The sequence below is a fragment of the Fundulus heteroclitus genome, chromosome 2 (genome assembly GCF_011125445.2).
Source record: "Fundulus heteroclitus isolate FHET01 chromosome 2, MU-UCD_Fhet_4.1, whole genome shotgun sequence".
NCBI classification, from domain to species: domain Eukaryota; kingdom Metazoa; phylum Chordata; class Actinopteri; order Cyprinodontiformes; family Fundulidae; genus Fundulus; species Fundulus heteroclitus.
The window spans coordinates 33,601,777-33,619,946 of NC_046362.1; the positions used below are offsets into that span (position 1 = coordinate 33,601,777).

Below are 18,170 nucleotides of genomic sequence, written 5' to 3' on the forward strand. Positions count from 1 at the left end.
GACCAAGGATGGAGCCTTGAGGGACCCCAGGTGAGCTTTATCTGCTCAGATCAGAACGTTCATCTGAATATGCCAAATGACACAAAATAGTCACAGTTTGTCAAATACGATCTCCACTACTTTAACGTAGTACTAGGAAATACACAAACTTTCAATATTTAGTAATATTTGATACTTTGGAACTTTATAAAACCAAACCCTGATGTTAAACATCTCCTAAATATTAAACAGTGAGGTGATTTCAAGTGGTTCAACCAACCAAATCTGGCTTTATGCACACCAGCTTTTCATCATCTTGACACATTTGATGTTGCTGAATGATGTGTTGCTATGTCTGAAAATTACAAAAGTGACAAGAAAGAGCACTTCTTCGAATCCAAAGAACTCTCAGTGTTTTCTTTCCCCTCTGATGTGGTGAGGCAGAAAAGTTTATCCAAGAATGCAGAAACAAAAATAATTGTGAAAGCTGCTCCTGGCCTTCTCTGAAATGCATAAATTATCAGACAAAGTATGTTTCTAAAAGAGGGTCTTACATCCACTGCTTTATTCCACAGTTTTTTTAGTTCATTGCTCCCTAAGAGAAACACTTGTAGTATGTAGTAATGTAGTAATCAGTGACTTTTAGGGAGTTCAGTTGCTCCAGAAACCATCGGCTCCTTTAAATCAGGCCCGAAAACATTATTGCTTACAGCATTTCATTTGAAAATGACATGGTTCATTTTGTTATTTCACTTTATAACTTGAAGCTATTTTCTTGTTGTAAATAACAACTTTCTTGCCTCTTCCTTTGGACTGTATGTAACACTAGATTTTAAATGTAGTTATCTTTTTTCCACGTCTTTAATGTACATTTTTAAATGGAATTTCCTCTGTGAAGCAGAAATGATGGATAACTTATTGAGGTTTAATAATAAAAATGCAACTTTGATTGGTTGGAAATGCTTCCTGCTCACTGAAATCTTGTAAGTCATTCCAACACCTTTACCTTTACTGACAACACAAAAGAGATGCTTATGGTTAGCTGGGATTCTTTTATGAAGCAGAAGAAGAGAAGTCCAAAAAAGTTTAAAAAACAAAAACAGCTGGACTTTTTTTCCGAAGTTTGAAGACGTTTCGCTTCCTGTCCAGACAGTTTTCTCAACTTTTACATTTTTAAACGTTTTTGGAACGACCGTGACCTGGATGACTGAGAACCTTCACCAGCAAGAAGAAGAGAAGGTTTCTCTGTTCTTCCTCTAAAAACAGAGACTCTGTGAGGTGTGAACCGACCCTGAATGTGTTCCCTCACCTTGGTTCTGGCTCTTCTCCTGGCTTCTCGCTGCTACAGGTGTTCGTGGGACCACCATGGCAGGCAGGTAGACCTCCTGGTTGCCCAGCTTGTTGTTAGGTTTCAAGCCCGTTCCTCCTCCTCGGCTGCTCGCCTTCACGCCTCCTCTTCCTCTCCCCTCAGCTGCTCGGCCCCTCGGCCCGTTTACTTCTCTCTGCTTCTGGTGTCCGTTCCTGTCTTTGTCCTTTGCCCTGTCCTCACACAGCCGTCCCCCTCTCCTGTCTGTCCCGTTCCCCCTGAGCTCTGCCAGGTTTTTCTCCCTCATTGCTCCTCTCCCACCCCCTCTCCCACCTCCCCCCCCTCTCCGCTGACCCCTGGGAGTGCTGCAGGGCTGCGTGGCCGCAGACGTCTGCCTTTCCCGTGGTCGGACGCGTGCTTCTGCAACCGAGGCGGCGGCCTGAACGTTGGTTCTGCCATTGGACCCGCCAGCTGCCGGCGGCTTTGGTGCCGGACGGCGCTGAGCCGTGGGCCGGACTTTGTCCTCTGATTTTGGCTGAACATCGTGGGGCGCTGGATCTCCTTAACGCGTACGCAGAACAAGGGAAACACATTAGATTACGTGTTACTCAATCTGTAGAACAGCAAACAGACAGATTATACACGCAGTAAGAAGATTAGTCCGGATCAGTGTTGCAGGAACGTTTCTTTGTCTTTATACGTTGTTACCAAATTCTAATCTCTGAGGTTTAACTACTTCCGGCCTCAGAGACTGCAAAAAAAAAAAAAAGTTGACTGTCCCTGTAGTCGTGCAAAGGTGTTTTAAATAAGAGAGTGTGTAATGATATAACATGTCAGCACACCTGGAACATGCATACCTGTGGCATGCATGTTGCACCTTTGATGTGTTTGTTACACCTGTGTTGTTTTTGTTGTACCTGTGATCGCCATATGATGTGTTTGTGACACGTTTGTTGTGGTTGTGACCAGAGGTGGGTAGAGTAGCCAAAAGTTGTACTCAAGTAGGATCAGCACTATTTCAACATATTTTTACTCAAGTAAAAGTAAAAAGTAGTCAGCCCAGAAATTACTCAAGAGTAAAAAAGTATTTAGTAAGAAGGCCACTCAAGTACTGAGTAACTAATCGTAACAGCAGATGGTTTAATATCTAAAAATTATGTAATCGGACAGGCAAAAATATAAGGTTATGTGCAAATTCTGGTTTTTCAAAGACAAAAATTTTAAAATATACAAAGAATGGCTAAATTAATTCAGACTTTTCTAAATACTTTTTCTCAGCATTAAACTTGAAAGCAATACTTACAGCAGTTAATGTATATAGTATGTCAGAACAGTACAAAGTACTTCCAGTGACAATATCTACTGTTTACTGAACGTTCATCTGACCTCCAAATGCCTCAATGAGCTCAGCAGATAGAAAATAACAAAATAACAAAATCACAAAGCTTGTGTACAAATAAGAACTCTCACTTTAACATAAACTCTAGTTTTTTTTTGTCTCTGGTGCATTTTAGGTTAAATCAAGTATGTTCTTTATTCATGAAGTTACTCACAGCAGGTAGAGTAACCAGAAATTTCACTCAAGTAACAGTAGCAATACTTGAGTAATAATATTACACAAGTAAAAGTAAAAAATACAGTGCAGTAAAACTACTCCTAGTAAATGTAACTGAGTAAATGTAATTAGTTACTACCCACCTCTGCTTGTGACATGTTCATACTTTTCATGTCTTGTTGCACATGTGATGTGTTTTTTAAATTTTTTTATTTGACATGTTTGTTGCACTTTTGACATGTTTGCTGTACTTGTCGTGTTTTTTTTTTTTTTTGCAAACGTGACGTGTTTGTTGCACCTGTGATGTGTGGAGAGGAAGAGTGGGAGTCCTTCCAGCTGTCCTTTTTCCCCAAAGAGTTGTTGTTGATGGAGTCCTGAAAATAAAAAAAACAAGACATATTAAAAGAGGAACCATCCATTAATCCATCCTGATGGGATTACGTCTAGTAAATCAAAAATGTTTAGACCTAATCAGAACCAACAGAGCTCAAAATTACACACAATCCCAGTTTGTGTCTTCTGTCCATGTCATTGAAAAGGAATGCAAAGGATAAATACATCACTGGGTTCTCAGCTTCAAAGATGTCTGACCAAATCAAACTAGTCTGAATTTACAAGGTCTTTGTCTTTGGGTAAAGTACTGCTCTGAGCTAACTGACTAACCATCCCGATTTAAACCAAAAAGATGATGTTCATTGTCCCCAGGTCATTAGTCTGATTTGGTTCTTTCCTCTCCTCATTTAGTATGCTGATCTTTAAGATTTAGTTAGATGCTTTTGTTCCAGTTAAATCCTTATTTTCCTGCCTGCCTTTAGTTCAGTTACTGAGTTTATCTTGTCAGAGTATCTTCATTCGTTGTATTTTGTATTCTTGTTAGGTTCTATTTTCCTCTTTTCCCGGTCACATCATTGCTTTCTCTCTCCCTCAGCCTAATCACCCTCATATATTTCATCTGTGCTGATTGCTTCCCCTGTCTTTCCCTCTTGTCTCCCTCTATTTATTCTACCAGCTCATTCTCACTTATTGTCAGGTCCTCCATTATGCAATTCAATTTCAATTTTATTTATATAGCACCAATTCACAACTCATTTCATCTCAAGGCACTTTCCAAAGTCAGACTCCATCAAATCCTCCATGTTGGTCAGAAAGTTTCCTCTCTAAGGAAACCCAGCAGGTTGCATCAAGTCTCTCCAAGCAGCATTCACTCCTCCTGAAAGAGCGTAGAGCCACAGTGGACAGTCGTCTGCATTGTTGATGGCTTTGCAGCAATCCCTCATACTGAGCATGCATGAAGCGACAGTGGAGAGGAAAACTCCCCTTTAACAGGGAGGAGAACCTCCAGCAGAACCAGAACCAGGCTCAGTGTGAACGCTCATCTGCCTCCACCCACTGGGGCTTAGAGAAGACAGAGCAGAGACACAGAAAGCACAGAAGCTCACATTGATCCCAGGAGTACTTTCTATGTTAGATGGTAATAGAGGATGATCTGCCTCCCCTGATGATGTCACAGCTAACAGAACACCAGACCAGGTGTACCTTCTATGAAGAAAAAAATGACAAAGAAGAAGAAAGATTAAAAATTTTAAATAACAACAAATTGGAGAACAGTAGGAGAACTCGACAGATTGAGAAAAATAGACCCTGATGTCCAACTGTAGCCTAAGCCTATAGCAGCATAACTATAGAGGTGGCTCAGGATAACATGAGACACTCTAACTAGAAGCTTTGTCACAAAGGAAAGTTTTAAGATTAGTCTTAAAAGTAGACAGGGTGTCTGCCTCACAGACCAAAACTGGGAGTTGGTTCCACAGGAGAGGAGCCTGATAGCTAAAGGATCTGCCTCCCATTCTACTTTTAGAGACTCTAGGAACCACCAGCAGACCTGCAGTCTGAGAGCGAAGTGCTCTGTTAGGAACATACGGGGTAATCAGAGCTCTGATATATGATGGAGCTTGATTATTAAGGGCTTTATACGTTAGAAGAAGAATTTTAAAATCTATTCTTGATTTAACAAGAAGCCAATGAAGGGAAGCTAAAATTGGAGAAATATGATTTCTCTTGTTGATTTTCATCAGAACTCTTGCTGCAGCATTTTGGATCAGCTGAAGACTTTGAACTGCATTTTGTGGACTTCCTGATAGTAAAGAATTACGCTACCCTGTTCTGGTTTGCTCCTTGCATTTTTCTGGTTCTTGTCCTCAAGTGCCAAGTCTTAAAGAGACAGTGTGCAACTAATTAGACTTTTAATTAGGGAAAAAAAATCAAGATTTGCTTTTCTAAATACATATTGTGGCAAAGTCTAATAACATCACAACAAAACTGAAAGCACTCTCATAACTTAGAATTAGTTGTTTTTAAATACATATGCATGCCACAAGGAGACACCACGTTGCCGCGCTATTTTGGTAGCTGAAAGGGGCCAAACTTGTCAGCTCTTCGCATTTTCCTATCTGTGTTCTATATGAAGACGTGCTGTCGGTGGAGGAGGAGTAGAAAACAAGCAAAGACGACTGTAGATCACTCTATTTGCTGTTTTCTGTTTAAATGGAGCACCATCCATACTCTTAGCCCAGTGAGAGGGAAGAGAAAGTAACCAAGAAAAGAAAAAGAAGTACGGGAGAAAACAAGAGTCTATATTGGTGCAGCTACTATTACCAGGATGAGATAATTCATGAAGGAGTAAGGATTTAAAATGGATGTAAAGAATGCAGCTTTCTGCTGGACCGCAGGTAAGTTCATTCAATATAACAGTGAAGTTTATTTTGGCTTTATGTTAAAAACAGGGCAGTGTAGAGCTGCTACTACTCTGTCCTCCCAGCAGAGACGCTTAGTTCTTTACATCTTGTCTCCCTCTCAGGGAGTATGAAGGGGGGGGTGAAGGGATATCAGCCGGTTCATGATGTCTGTAGTGCAGCAGTATGATCAGGTCTCTTTAGTGCACGCGACTGCATGTTCAGAAATGAGCCCCAAAAAAAACTTGAATCATGTAATTTACAAGCGACTTTAAAAAACAACAACAAGTGGACTTGGCAACATTGTCATAAAACATTTCACACGATGACCGTAGTTATTAGCTATTAGCATTAGCTAATGCATGGAGGACATTTTGACATTGTCACATTTATGATACTCCTCGGCTTCTGTAGTAGTTATTGTGCGCTTAAAAGCGAGGTTGTTAGTAATTCATTTAACGCGCCACTAGCTGGTCCACCAGTGTGAAAATCTTAAATAAATGTTCTCATTTTGTTCTTTATTACATCATCTTTCACTTCCCCTTGCAGCTCCCAGGCTCTTGTCTTCACTTCGGTCCAGCCACAAACACACCAAACATGATGGAAGCGCTTTCTTTGGGGTCATTATTCTCTGGTTCTTTGTAGCTCTAATTTCTCAAGTTACTTTATTAATAATTAATGTGACTTAAGTCTATTTTTGTATAGTATTCAGTTGGTTTTAATTGCCGTCTCTTTGTCCTTGCCTCATTTCTGGCTCTGATTGTATTGCATCTCTTAGTTTTATACCTTTAAGGAGGTTGCCTCCTCCCCTACACACTTTAGGTTTTCTGTGCTCAGGTCATCTTGTGTCTTTTTCCTCATGGGAATGTTTGCACAAACCAGACCTAATGGATCTAATCTGATTCCTGCATCCTTGGCAATCTCCAGAAAAACTAGAGGGCAGCAAATTTGACTGGACCAATAACAGTAACTGGACTGGGTCGGGGGCCTTTTCCACCTGATAAAAGGTATGAAATGCTGGGCTTACAAACAGAAGGAGTTCAGATTTTTGAGGCTCACAGTGAGCTGAACTGAAACAGACCCAACAGATCAATGAAGCATCCCATTACGCTGACTCAGCACATCCTTCTCTGATCTGTTGGCAGCAGTCAGAGCCTGCAGAGTGAAGGTCTTAAATGCATTTATTAGGGGATTATTTGTTTAAAATAAGGTCCCCCCCCCCCAATCTTCCTCTTCTTCATTCGCCTCAGCCAGCAGGACAGATGAGGAATAATTTTTTTGTTGTCATTATGTCTCATTTCTGTTCCCTGAGTTTCCACAGATGAATTTGGCCTTCTCTTGTGTCTCTATGGGGATTTTTTTGTCTTTGCAGTCATCTCCTGTTTCATTTAACCTTTTTATTTGCCCTAAATGCACCCGGGGTAACTCTTAGTTGGTAGAACTGTCTTTATTTAAAAGAACTGTCTTTGTTTTTGTCAGTCTTCTTTTTCTGAGTCAATCACCTGTTTAAACATTGATCTAAGGCAGGGTTGTCCACAGAGTGGAAGGATGTTTTGCAGACCCCAAGCTCCATTAAAGGATAGTACAAAAATGCCAGCATAGGAATTTGATGGAAATGCAGACCGTTTTTAGTTTTTTTGGGGAGAAATCTTCACTGACAAAATTGGAATTTTCTGAAAATGTAAAATGTTAGCTCCAAGATAAAATACCTGTTATTTGTTTTACTTACATTCTAATTTCATAGTCTGCAGGAACGCGGACATCCAGCAAGTTGTTTTGTTGCACCCATTCATTAAAATCTGGCTGTGTTTATTAAATTTGTCGGGAAACAGTTTTGAAATGACGAGAAAAATTTGTAATGACAAGAAAATCACAAGAGAAAAAGTTCAAATGATGAGAAAAAAAATGAAAATGTCAGTTTTACTGTATCTATGACTGTGCTGCCAATCAGAGAGTTGTGAGTTAGAGCCCAGATTCATCCCATTGTAACATCTTGATATGCTTTTGGGCAAGGCGCTTCTCACAAGGTTTCCTGAGGATCTGTGCATCGGTGTAGACATGCTTGTTATTACCCCTGCGTGAATGTGGCCCTTTCTAAATTCAGTCCATTTCCCATATATCAATGCTGGTGAAGCCATTTTTTTTTGTGGACAGTAAAAAACTGTGTTGGTCATGGTGTTTTAAAATAATTAGAAAACTGCTGGTTGAAAAAAAAACTACCTGAAAAAACTGGAGAGGTGCAAATCTGGGTCAAAATACCACAGACCTGAAATAATTAATCTAAACTGGTGACAGCAGATTTAAAATATGAAGCTATTACAGTATTTCTGACTTTTTTTGTCCATCTTCATGAGGAGAGGAGAACATCTTCCCTCTTCGCTGGCAGGAAGAGGAAAACTTCTTAAACCAGTGGAGTTGAAAGTCTTTAATTCGTGATTGCCAGACAGTTTCTCGCAGCTCTCATAAAGTCAGCCTGTAGGTCAGGAAATATCTGAAATCTTCCGCATCCATCTGTGAGCAGGACGCCTCCCTGCATCAGCAGCCTGATACCCGCGGTCTGCAGCGCGGCATTCAGAGGATGGCCGTTGTGGATGCCGGTGAAATGACCAGACCAATCTGAACCGAGCCAGTAAACAGGAAGGGGCTGATCTAAAGGGAAACTCCAGAGCGCACTGCTGCTGTTGAGGATGATGACGATGCTCTGCCTGGGGGGATCAGACTGAAATACTGCAGCATCAGCAGCTAAGCAGCCCTGAATCCAGGCCAGAGTGCATTAAAAGGCTGCCTCATTTCTCAAAGTATCGCTTTCTTGTTTTTCTGTGATCCTTTTGAGCCTCTGGTGTCCTTTTCTGTAAACTTGAGGGTTTTGAGGAATGAAAAGTACCAATTTTATCCCATTCTGAGCAATGAGGGGCTGGAGGCCATCTTGTTTTCCTTCCTTTGTTTTCCTAAAGTCTGAACCCATTATGTTACACACACTGTCTTATCAGCTTTAGTCACTATAAAACTACACAGTTATTTCTATTTACTGAATGCTGGATTTTTATAGCTTTTTCATCTAATTCAGCTTTTTACAAACTAAAGCACATCTTTAAACATCTGGGCTTGTGGAAGCCATAAGATGTTAGGGCTTCATCCATTTCTGACATTTGGGTTGCATGGGTCACACCTGTGGCAGTAATTAAGGAAAAAACACACCACTGCCTGGTATGACATCATGAGAAAATGAAAAGAAATCAAACAAAACACCAGGAGGAGAACTGTGGACCTCCACTACTTTGGGTCATTCTTGGGTACACTTTCCAGATGCTTAAATGTGCCACGTTCATGTGTTCAAACTATTATATAGAAATATATAAAGAACACGGGAATCTCCAGCTGTCATTGGTTTCGTGGAGAAGACTGGTGCTGGGACCCTGAGATGAAGTAGTTTTCAATTTCAACCTCAGAAGAAAAAAAAAAAGACCTTGTGAAAATGCTGACAGAAGCTGATCCATCAGGAAATGACTCCTGTACCAACATGGGCTGAAACGCCACTCAGAGGAAGAAGCCATGACTCCAAAACCAACAATGAAAGCTAGATTAAAGTTTGCAAATACACTCGGGGAGAAAAAAAACTTTGCGTTTTTTGGACCTCTCCTGTGGTCTGATGAAACTAAAAATGAGTTGTTTAGCCATAATGACTATTATCATACTTCTGGGTTATAAGGGTCAATTTAACCCTCAGAGTACAATCCCAACTAAGAAGCATGGGGGTGACAGCTTCACGCGGTTGGGTTTCTTGCTGCAGGAGGGACGGGTGCACTTTACGAAATGGATGGCATTATGAGGAAAGAACATATGATCGGAAAGACAGATCAGGGAGGTGAAGCTTTGGCACAAATTAATCTTTCTGTAAAGGTTTACACTGAGGGAAATTCAGCCCCAACCGATCACAACCTGTAGCTCCGTGTGGAGCTGGAACAGGTTGGTGTCTTGGAGACGCGAGCTGGAAACGATCAGCTTCACCAACCTGCGGCGCAGGGAAGCGGGCGGGGAAGCAGCTGCTGGGAGCTCAGGTAAATAGCCTGATCTTGTGGCGAGGGAAAGGCCTCATAGCGCTCCTCTTCGGTCTGAAGGCCGTTACGGAACAGAGGAATCACAGACACAGCACAATGCCAGCCCAGAAACATGTTCAATAAACAAGAAATGGTCATTCACAGGGAGGCAGATGGAGCCATACTTGGCAGAGGGTTCAGACAACAATGGATAGTCAGAGGTCAGAGCGAGGGTCGGTATCCAGATATCAGATAAGTGTTAGAGATCCGTCATGAAGCAAGGAGGGAACGATCCGACGGCATTAACATGATCATTAACGAATAGACAGTTCAAAGCAGGTAAAGGATGCTGGATTTCCACCGGCACATGGTATACTTGACACAAGTGGGCTGAATAAGGCTGATGTGACAGAAGGTCATTATAAGAAGAACATGGAGAGCATGGCAAAAGCAGGAATCCGTACTATTTAAATGCACAACAAATAAATTATAAGGTGGCTTAAGGAACAACTAAATCAATGTTGTTGTTTTTTTGGATGGCTTCATTCTGGCCTTTAGCAAAAACAAATACATTTGGTATTCGTAATTGATGGAAAACTTTGTGTCTAATGTCAGACATTGAGTATCCATCCATCCACTTTCCATCACGCTTGTCCCTTGTGAGGGGTGCTGGTGCCTATCTCCAGCATTAAATGGGTGAGAGGTTGGGTTCACCCCGGACAGGTCTCCAGTCTGTTGCAGGGCAACACAGACACAAACAACCTTTCACTCACACCTAAGGAGAATTTAGAGAGGCCAATTAACCTAACAGTCATGTTTTTGGACTGTGGGAGGAAGCCGGAGTACCCGGAGAGAACCCACGCATGCACAGGGAGAACATGCAAACTCCATGCAGAAAGACCCAGAGTCAGACTTGAACCCCGGACATTCTTGATGCGCCACTCTGTTTTTATAACATACGTATGAAAACGTATTTGCGTCTGTTTATAGAGAACATCTAAATATAAACTGTGTTTGATACTCTAGCAATCATAGAGAGCAAAAACATGATTTGGGAACGCCGCAAACGCCTCCCATTTGCACTACTACCATGAATGTTACTGGAAAATAGGGAGGGCCAATTATTGTATCACTGGGCAAGAAATCTATCATGATAATGACAAACTGTATTATATTTTAGAGTTTGTTTCATAGGTGCTTCAAGAAATATTAATGTATTTGGAAATATGATATAATAATAATTATAATAATAATTTTACATTTTCTTTAAAAGCACATTTCAGAGCACTCAAAGACATTCTATAGAAAAAGCAAGGTAACAAAAATAAGTCATGATAAAAACAACACACATTAAAAGTTAAAAATGAGTTACACTAATTCATGCACCCTTTGTACTGAATTAGCCTGTATAATATTGGGTACGTTTTATTATTAGAGCAACATTTGTCTCGGATTATGTGAAGTGACAGAGTTGTTTCCAAAAAGACTGAACATATTTTACAAACCATTTATTGTCACTTTTATTGTTATCTAAATAAATACAACAAAAAGTGTTGCCCATCCCTACTGCAAAGAAATGTGTGAACAGTCTCATTATACACCGTGCAGTCCCTCTGTCTGCACTGATGAAGATTGTTTGAGCTGGCCCTGCTGAGAGCTTGCAGAGGCTCCCACAGCAGCGGTGTTGGACCAGTTTTTACAGTAATTCTGTTTATGGTTATTTCACCCCATTGGGAGCCCAAGATGGTCAAGTAATAGTTCAGTGCAGAAAAACAATGTCGCGCACTGCTTCAAGCAAATGTTATGAAGGAAGATGCACGTTGTCAACAACCATTCTCAGTTAGACTGGAATAAACACAATTTATGCAGACTGAAAGTAGCAACGCCGGATGCAACGATACAACAGATAGCAGAGGGAAGGAACGTTTTATACCATTTTACACTTTCTAGAAATGCCAACATACATCACAGCAGATTAAACAATTATCCATTCACACATCTTAGACTCCAACACATTGTGAAAATTGTCAGAGTAGTGGCAAGTCATGCCCAATAATGAGATTGAAAAAAACTGTTGGTTATAGTCTTGGTCTGGTCCTAAAAACTGCTCTGTGGGGCAGAGGTGTTCAGAGGAGCTCCAGTTTGACCACCACCTGAAGGTTTTGGGTTCAAACTGACCGGTACGTCATCCACTTTGACAAAAACCTCAGTTCCTTATGAACAGAACCCCACATCATAATGCTGCCACCACCCCGTTCAGCAGCAAGCATGGTGTGCAGTGTTGTCCATCCATTCATCCATTTTCCGACACGCTTATCCCTGCTGGGGTTGCAAGTGCAGTGTTGTATCTGTGCCAAATATTCTATTTGAATTGTGGCTAAGAAGTTCCAGTTTGGTTATTTTAGGCCGTAATATGTCCTCCCACAAGCTTTTGGGAGATTTAGGCCTGAATGTTTTTCTTTGGAAGAAGAGTTTTGTCTTATAATCCTACTCCTTAGTCCAGTCATTTGGACATCAGACCAGATGACAGCAGCTCTTTTTAGCATACTTCTTCTGACTGATACCTTTGTACATTTACATTATTTTGATCCTTTGTGGTCTTTTTGTTTCAGCTTTTGGATGCAAAAGAGCAACTGTCAAGAAAATCCTTCAAGAAGAAATTAACTTTATTTCAGGTTCGTCAGATTCAAGATGAGTGACGGCAGGTGTGCCCTCAAGAAGACTTGAAAGGTGAAATTCTATAAAGATGCTAAACGTTTGAATGCAATTTATCCCCATTTCAATTTTCTCAGGTCTCATAAACCTTATTTTAGTGGGTGTGTCCTCTCTTTTCAGAGCCACTGTATCCCTGTTTTAGACAGTATATGACTGGATTTGAACGAGACCTGCCCACTGCCCTTGTGACTCCCCATAAGATGATGGATTTTATATCGATGCTCTTAGAATTAACTAAATCTACGAGTCCCACTCCGGTCTAGAGTCAGCAGTCCAGACACGTTGCTCCAGATTTGACACGTTTATCGTAATTGTAACAGAGCATTTTCCCAAGATGGCAGAGCGGCTCCTGCTGGAGGAGCACGGCCGGGATGAAAACAGGCCATCCAGGCGTCCTTGGATGAATCACTTCACCCTGTGCTGCTGCAGCCCAGATCAACACTGATTGCTCCTGCCACAAATCAGGAATATTCAACAGAAGGCTGGGAGATGGAGCAAGATCCTGGGATGTGACCCACATGACACGCATGATTACACACAGATGATCTCAGGACACACACACAGAGAAACCCACTTATTGGCCCGACTCCGACTCTGGGTGGATCCACCCCTGATCTGATCTCCCCCCCCCACCATCCACACCTACCTGGGTGCCGGCTTGTGGGAGCTGTGGGAACAGATTCAGGCTGGTTGGTCTCTTTGGTCGGTATTTGTCCATGACAGCACAGGTGGATCCTCCTTCGATTAGCGACAGCTTCCTCCTGCCTCCTCCTCCTCCTTTATTAATCCACCGTCGGCGCTCCTCGGCTCGGACAAGGCCTCCCCCACCCTCCTCTACCTCCCTGTCATCTCTTCTTCCTCCTCAGTCCTCCGAGCATCGATCAGCTCCGAGCCCTTTCTCTGACCACACCCCTCTTCCCCGACGATTGGTCCTCTCCGGCGTCACATCATCTTCATCACCATCACAGAGAGGAAGAGGGAGAGGAAGCGGGTGGCGTTGAGTGGTGATGGAGGTAATCAGGACTGAGAGGGAGCAAAGGAGGAGGAGATGAGGGAGAGATACACAGGGAGGAAGAGGAGGGGGAGGAAGTCAGGGGTAGCCAATCGGGGCGATGCATGACATCATCAGCTGATCTGCCTTCAGGCTAATAAACATAGAGTGAGTGACTCAGACAAATAAGATTAGACAGCGGCACAGGCAGACAAAGGCAACGGCCAGTCAGCAAAGCAATCAGCAAACTGATGAGTGGGAACCAGCCTGTCAGTCTGACAGAAAACCAGTCTAACTAGACACAAAGCCAGTAACTAGTGAAGAAACTGCTGGTTATCTGATAACCAGCCTGTTAGACTGACAGAAAACCAGTCTAACTAGACACAAAGCCTGTAACTAGTGAGGAAACTGCTTGTTAACTGGGAACCAGCCTGTCAGACTGACAGAAAACCAGTCTAACTAGACACAAAGCCAGTAACTAGTGAGGAAACTGCTGGTTATCTGATAACCAGCCTGTTAGACTGACAGAAAACCAGTCTAACTAGACACAAAGCCTGTAACTAGTGAGGAAACTGCTTGTTAACTGGTAACCAGCCTGTCATACTGACAGAAAACCAGTCTAACTAGACACAAAGCCAGTAACTAGTGAGGAAACTGCTTGTTAACTGAGAACCAGCCTGTCAGACTGACAGAAAACCAGTCTAACTAGACACAAAGCCTGTAACTAGTGAGGAAACAGTTTGTTAACTGGTAACCAGCCTGTCAGACTGACAGAAAACCAGTCTAACTAGACACAAAGCCAGTAACTAGTGAGGGAACTGCTTGTTAACTGGTAACCAGCCTGTCAGACTGACAGAAAACCAGTCTAACTAGACACAAAGCCAGTAACTAGTGAGGAAACTGCTTGTTAACTGGTAACCAGCCTGTCAGACTGACAGAAAACCAGTCTAACTAGACACAAAGCCTGTAACTAGTGAGGAAACTGCTTGTTAACTGGGAACCAGCCTGTCAGACTGACAGAAAACCAGTCTAACTAGACACAAAGCCAGTAACTAGTGAGGAAACTGCTGGTTATCTGATAACCAGCCTGTTAGACTGACAGAAAACCAGTCTAACTAGACACAAAGCCTGTAACTAGTGAGGAAACTGCTTGTTAACTGGTAACCAGCCTGTCATACTGACAGAAAACCAGTCTAACTAGACACAAAGCCAGTAACTAGTGAGGAAACTGCTTGTTAACTGAGAACCAGCCTGTCAGACTGACAGAAAACCAGTCTAACTAGACACAAAGCCTGTAACTAGTGAGGAAACAGTTTGTTAACTGGTAACCAGCCTGTCAGACTGACAGAAAACCAGTCTAACTAGACACAAAGCCAGTAACTAGTGAGGGAACTGCTTGTTAACTGGTAACCAGCCTGTCAGACTGACAGAAAACCAGTCTAACTAGACACAAAGCCAGTAACTAGTGAGGAAACTGCTTGTTAACTGGTAACCAGCCTGTCAGACTGACAGAAAACCAGTCTAACTAGACACAAAGCCAGTAACTAGTGAGGAAACTGCTTGTTTACTGAGAACCAGCCTGTCAGACTGACAGAAAACCAGTCTAACTAGACACAAAGCCAGTAACCAGTGGAGGAAACAGTTTGTTAACTGGTAACCAGCCTGTCAGACTGACAGAAAACCAGTCTAACTAGACACAAAGCCAGTAACTAGTGAGGAAACTGCTTGTTTACTGAGAACCAGCCTGTCAGACTGACAGAAAACCAGTCTAATTAGACACAAAGCCAGTAACCAGTGAGGAAACTGCTTGTTAACTGGTAACTAGCCTGTCAGACTGACAGAAAACCAGTCTAACTAGACACAAAGCCAGTAACCAGTGAGGAAACTGCTTGTTAACTGGTAACCAGCCTGTCAGACTGACAGAAAACCAGTCTAACTAGACACAAAGCCAGTAACCAGTTAGGAAACTGCTTGTTAATTGGTAACTAGCCTGTCAGACTGACAGAAAACCAGTCTAACTAGACACAAAGCCAGTAACTAATGAGGAAACTGCTTGCTAACTGGGAACCAGCCTGTCAGACTGACAGAAAACCAGTCTAACTAGACACAAAGCCAGTAACTAATGAGGAAACTGCTTGCTAACTGGGAACCAGCCTGTCAGACTGACAGAAAACCAGTCTAATTAGACACAAAGCGTGTAACTAGTGAGGAAACTGCTTGTTAACTGAGAACCAGCCTGTCAGACTGACAGAAAACCAGTCTAATTAGACACAAAGCGTGTAACTAGTGAGGAAACTGCTTAACTGAGAACCAGCCTGTCAGACTGACAGAAAACCAGTCTAACTAGACACAAAGCCTGTAACTAGTGAGGAAACTGCTTGTTAACTGAGAACCAGCCTGTCAGACTGACAGAAAACCAGTCTAACTAGACACAAAGCCTGTAACTAGTGAGGAAACTGCTTGTTAACTGGAAACCAGTCTAACTAGACACAAAGCCAGTAACTAGTGAGGAAACTGCTTGTTAACTGGTAACCAGCCTGTCAGACTGACAGAAAACCAGTCTAACTAGACACAAAGCCTGTAACTAGTGAGGAAACTGCTTGTTAACTGAGAACCAGCCTGTCAGACTGACAGAAAACCAGTCTAACTAGACACAAAGCCTGTAACTAGTGAGGAAACTGCTTGTTAACTGGAAACCAGTCTAACTAGACACAAAGCCAGTAACTAGTGAGGAAACTGCTTGTTAACTGGGAGTTAGTATCTAGCATGGAACAAATCTGTCAGTCTGCCATAAAACCAGTGAAACAGAGCACGCTGTTAGTAACCAGTCAGGAAACTGCTTGCTCTCTGTCAACAAGTCGGTCAGTCTATCTCAAAACTGTCAGCAGACAGGCTGACCGACTGGGAAACAGCCACTAAAACTATTTTTTTTAACGGGTCCTGTCTGGCAGTTTAGCAATAAGAACAATAAGTCACAGCCAAAGACAGCCCAACAGATTTTACTTTCTCAAGTGGAGCCTTACCGCTTTTGCCATAGTTCTTTAATTTATACATGCAAGAACCCTTATTAGATTTTATACTACGACTATTTCATGTTCCATGGACACAGAAACTGGAAGGTAAAAGAGAAAAAAGAAGAGAAAAAGATGAGACGAAATGCTAAAAGGGAGAAATGGTGAATAAATAGAGGGTAAAAGGAGAGAGCAATATAACATTCTTGGAGTCTGCTTCTACACCTACAAAGAGAGATATAAAAAGAACAGCAAAACTAACAGATAAAGTATCACAGGTACAACCAACGGCTTTATTCCATCACAGTATTAATTAATACACTAAAACCAGTTAAACAAAACTCAAAGTCAGTAAGCAGTGAAATTCACAGTTTTACACCAGTTTAAACACAAAACCAGTGGCCCATGAAATTCAGCTGTCTGATGGGACAAAACCAGCCAGTCAGACAGAAAACAGTCTGATAACGTGGAGCCAGGCGGTTAGTCAGCCAGCAATCTGTTTAAACAGAATATAGTCTGTAACCAGTCAGGAAACCAAAAAACCCCAGGAAGTAATCAGTCAGGAAAATGTCTGATAACTGAAGAACCAGTCAGTAGGTCAGCCAGAAAACCAGTTAACCAGAACACAATGGCAGTAACCAGCAAGGAAACGGTGAGACCACTGCCAAACAGCTGGTCAGTCTGTCTCAAGCCAGCCAGCAAACACTATATTTAGGAACCAGCCAGTCAGGCATCAAATCACAATGATAACCAGGGCCCAGATGGATCACCAGCTGGTGAAAAAGATAAAATGCCACAATGCCAGTAGTCAGTCAAATTCAGGAAACAGTCTGAATACCTGGAAGTAGTCATTCAGTGGGTTATAATCAAAACTTACACTATTAGATGTGGTTCCAAGCTCTTTCAACCATTCTGCTGTTAAGCATGTTTTAAAAAAATTGCCATTTGGATCATATGTGGCTTAAAAATTACATCTCTAAGATCTCATTTATGTCAAATGTTCTTAAAAGGTAGGGGCGGGACAGATTATTTATTTTATGGAAAAACTTGAGATCTTTGACAAGTTTCAGTCTGGCTTTTTAATCAGCTCCACTCCAGAGAAACAGCTTTTCTCAAGGTTTCTGGTAACATTTTGCTGTCAACGGACTCTGGAGGATCTAATCTGATGGTTCTCCTGGATCCTACATTTCCCTTTCACAGGGTGGACCACAGTATTTGGATTAACAGGATGTACTCTGTTCATCAGCTGTGGCTCTAAACTGGTTATACTCTTATTTTTTGTGTTTTTTTGCCAGCCATATTGTGTTAGACTCCAAGAGTCTGTCGTGTGGGGCATCACAGGTCTTAATTTTGGGACCTATACTCTTCTTTTGTATATTTTGCCCCTAGGCCAAAAATTTGGACAGATTCCTGGTCATTTTTGTGCTGATGACATTCAGGGATATTGTTCTTTTAAACCAACACAATATTTTTGTCCCCTTTGAGAAACTTTTTTTAGTAGTACCAAACTGTGGCTCTATGACAATTCTGATTGTTGCCCATGAGAACTGATTAACTGAATTTTAATCTTGGTGTATTGGCCTCTTTTTTCCAACCAAACTGCAGAAACCTTGATATTGTTTAATTCAATTTAATTCAATTTTATTTATATAGTGCCAATTCATGAAACATGTCATCTCAAGGCACTTTACAAAGTCAAATTCAGCCAAATTATACAGATTGGACAATAGATTTCCTCTCTAAGGAAACCCAGCAGGTTGCATCAAGTCTCTCCAAGCAGCATTCACTCCTCCTGAAAGAGCGTAGAGCCACAGTGGACAGTCGTCTGCATTGTTGATGGCTTT

General features: G+C 41.8%; 1 protein-coding gene across 1 annotated transcript in view; it reads right to left on the bottom strand.

Moving 5' to 3' along the window:
* The window catches only part of LOC105929632 (C-Jun-amino-terminal kinase-interacting protein 1), a 32,941-nt gene extending 19,565 nt beyond the window's left edge, over positions 1 to 13,376 (bottom strand). Inside the window, exons 1-3 of the mRNA XM_021318945.2 lie at positions 12,971 to 13,376; positions 3,139 to 3,214; positions 1,289 to 1,846 (exon numbers count right to left, since the gene is read on the bottom strand). Coding sequence (XP_021174620.2) covers positions 1,289 to 1,846; positions 3,139 to 3,214; positions 12,971 to 13,042 — 706 coding nt within the window. The 5' untranslated portion in view covers positions 13,043 to 13,376. The remainder of the gene's footprint in view (positions 1 to 1,288; positions 1,847 to 3,138; positions 3,215 to 12,970) is intronic.
* Positions 13,377 to 18,170: the final 4,794 nt, after the last annotated feature.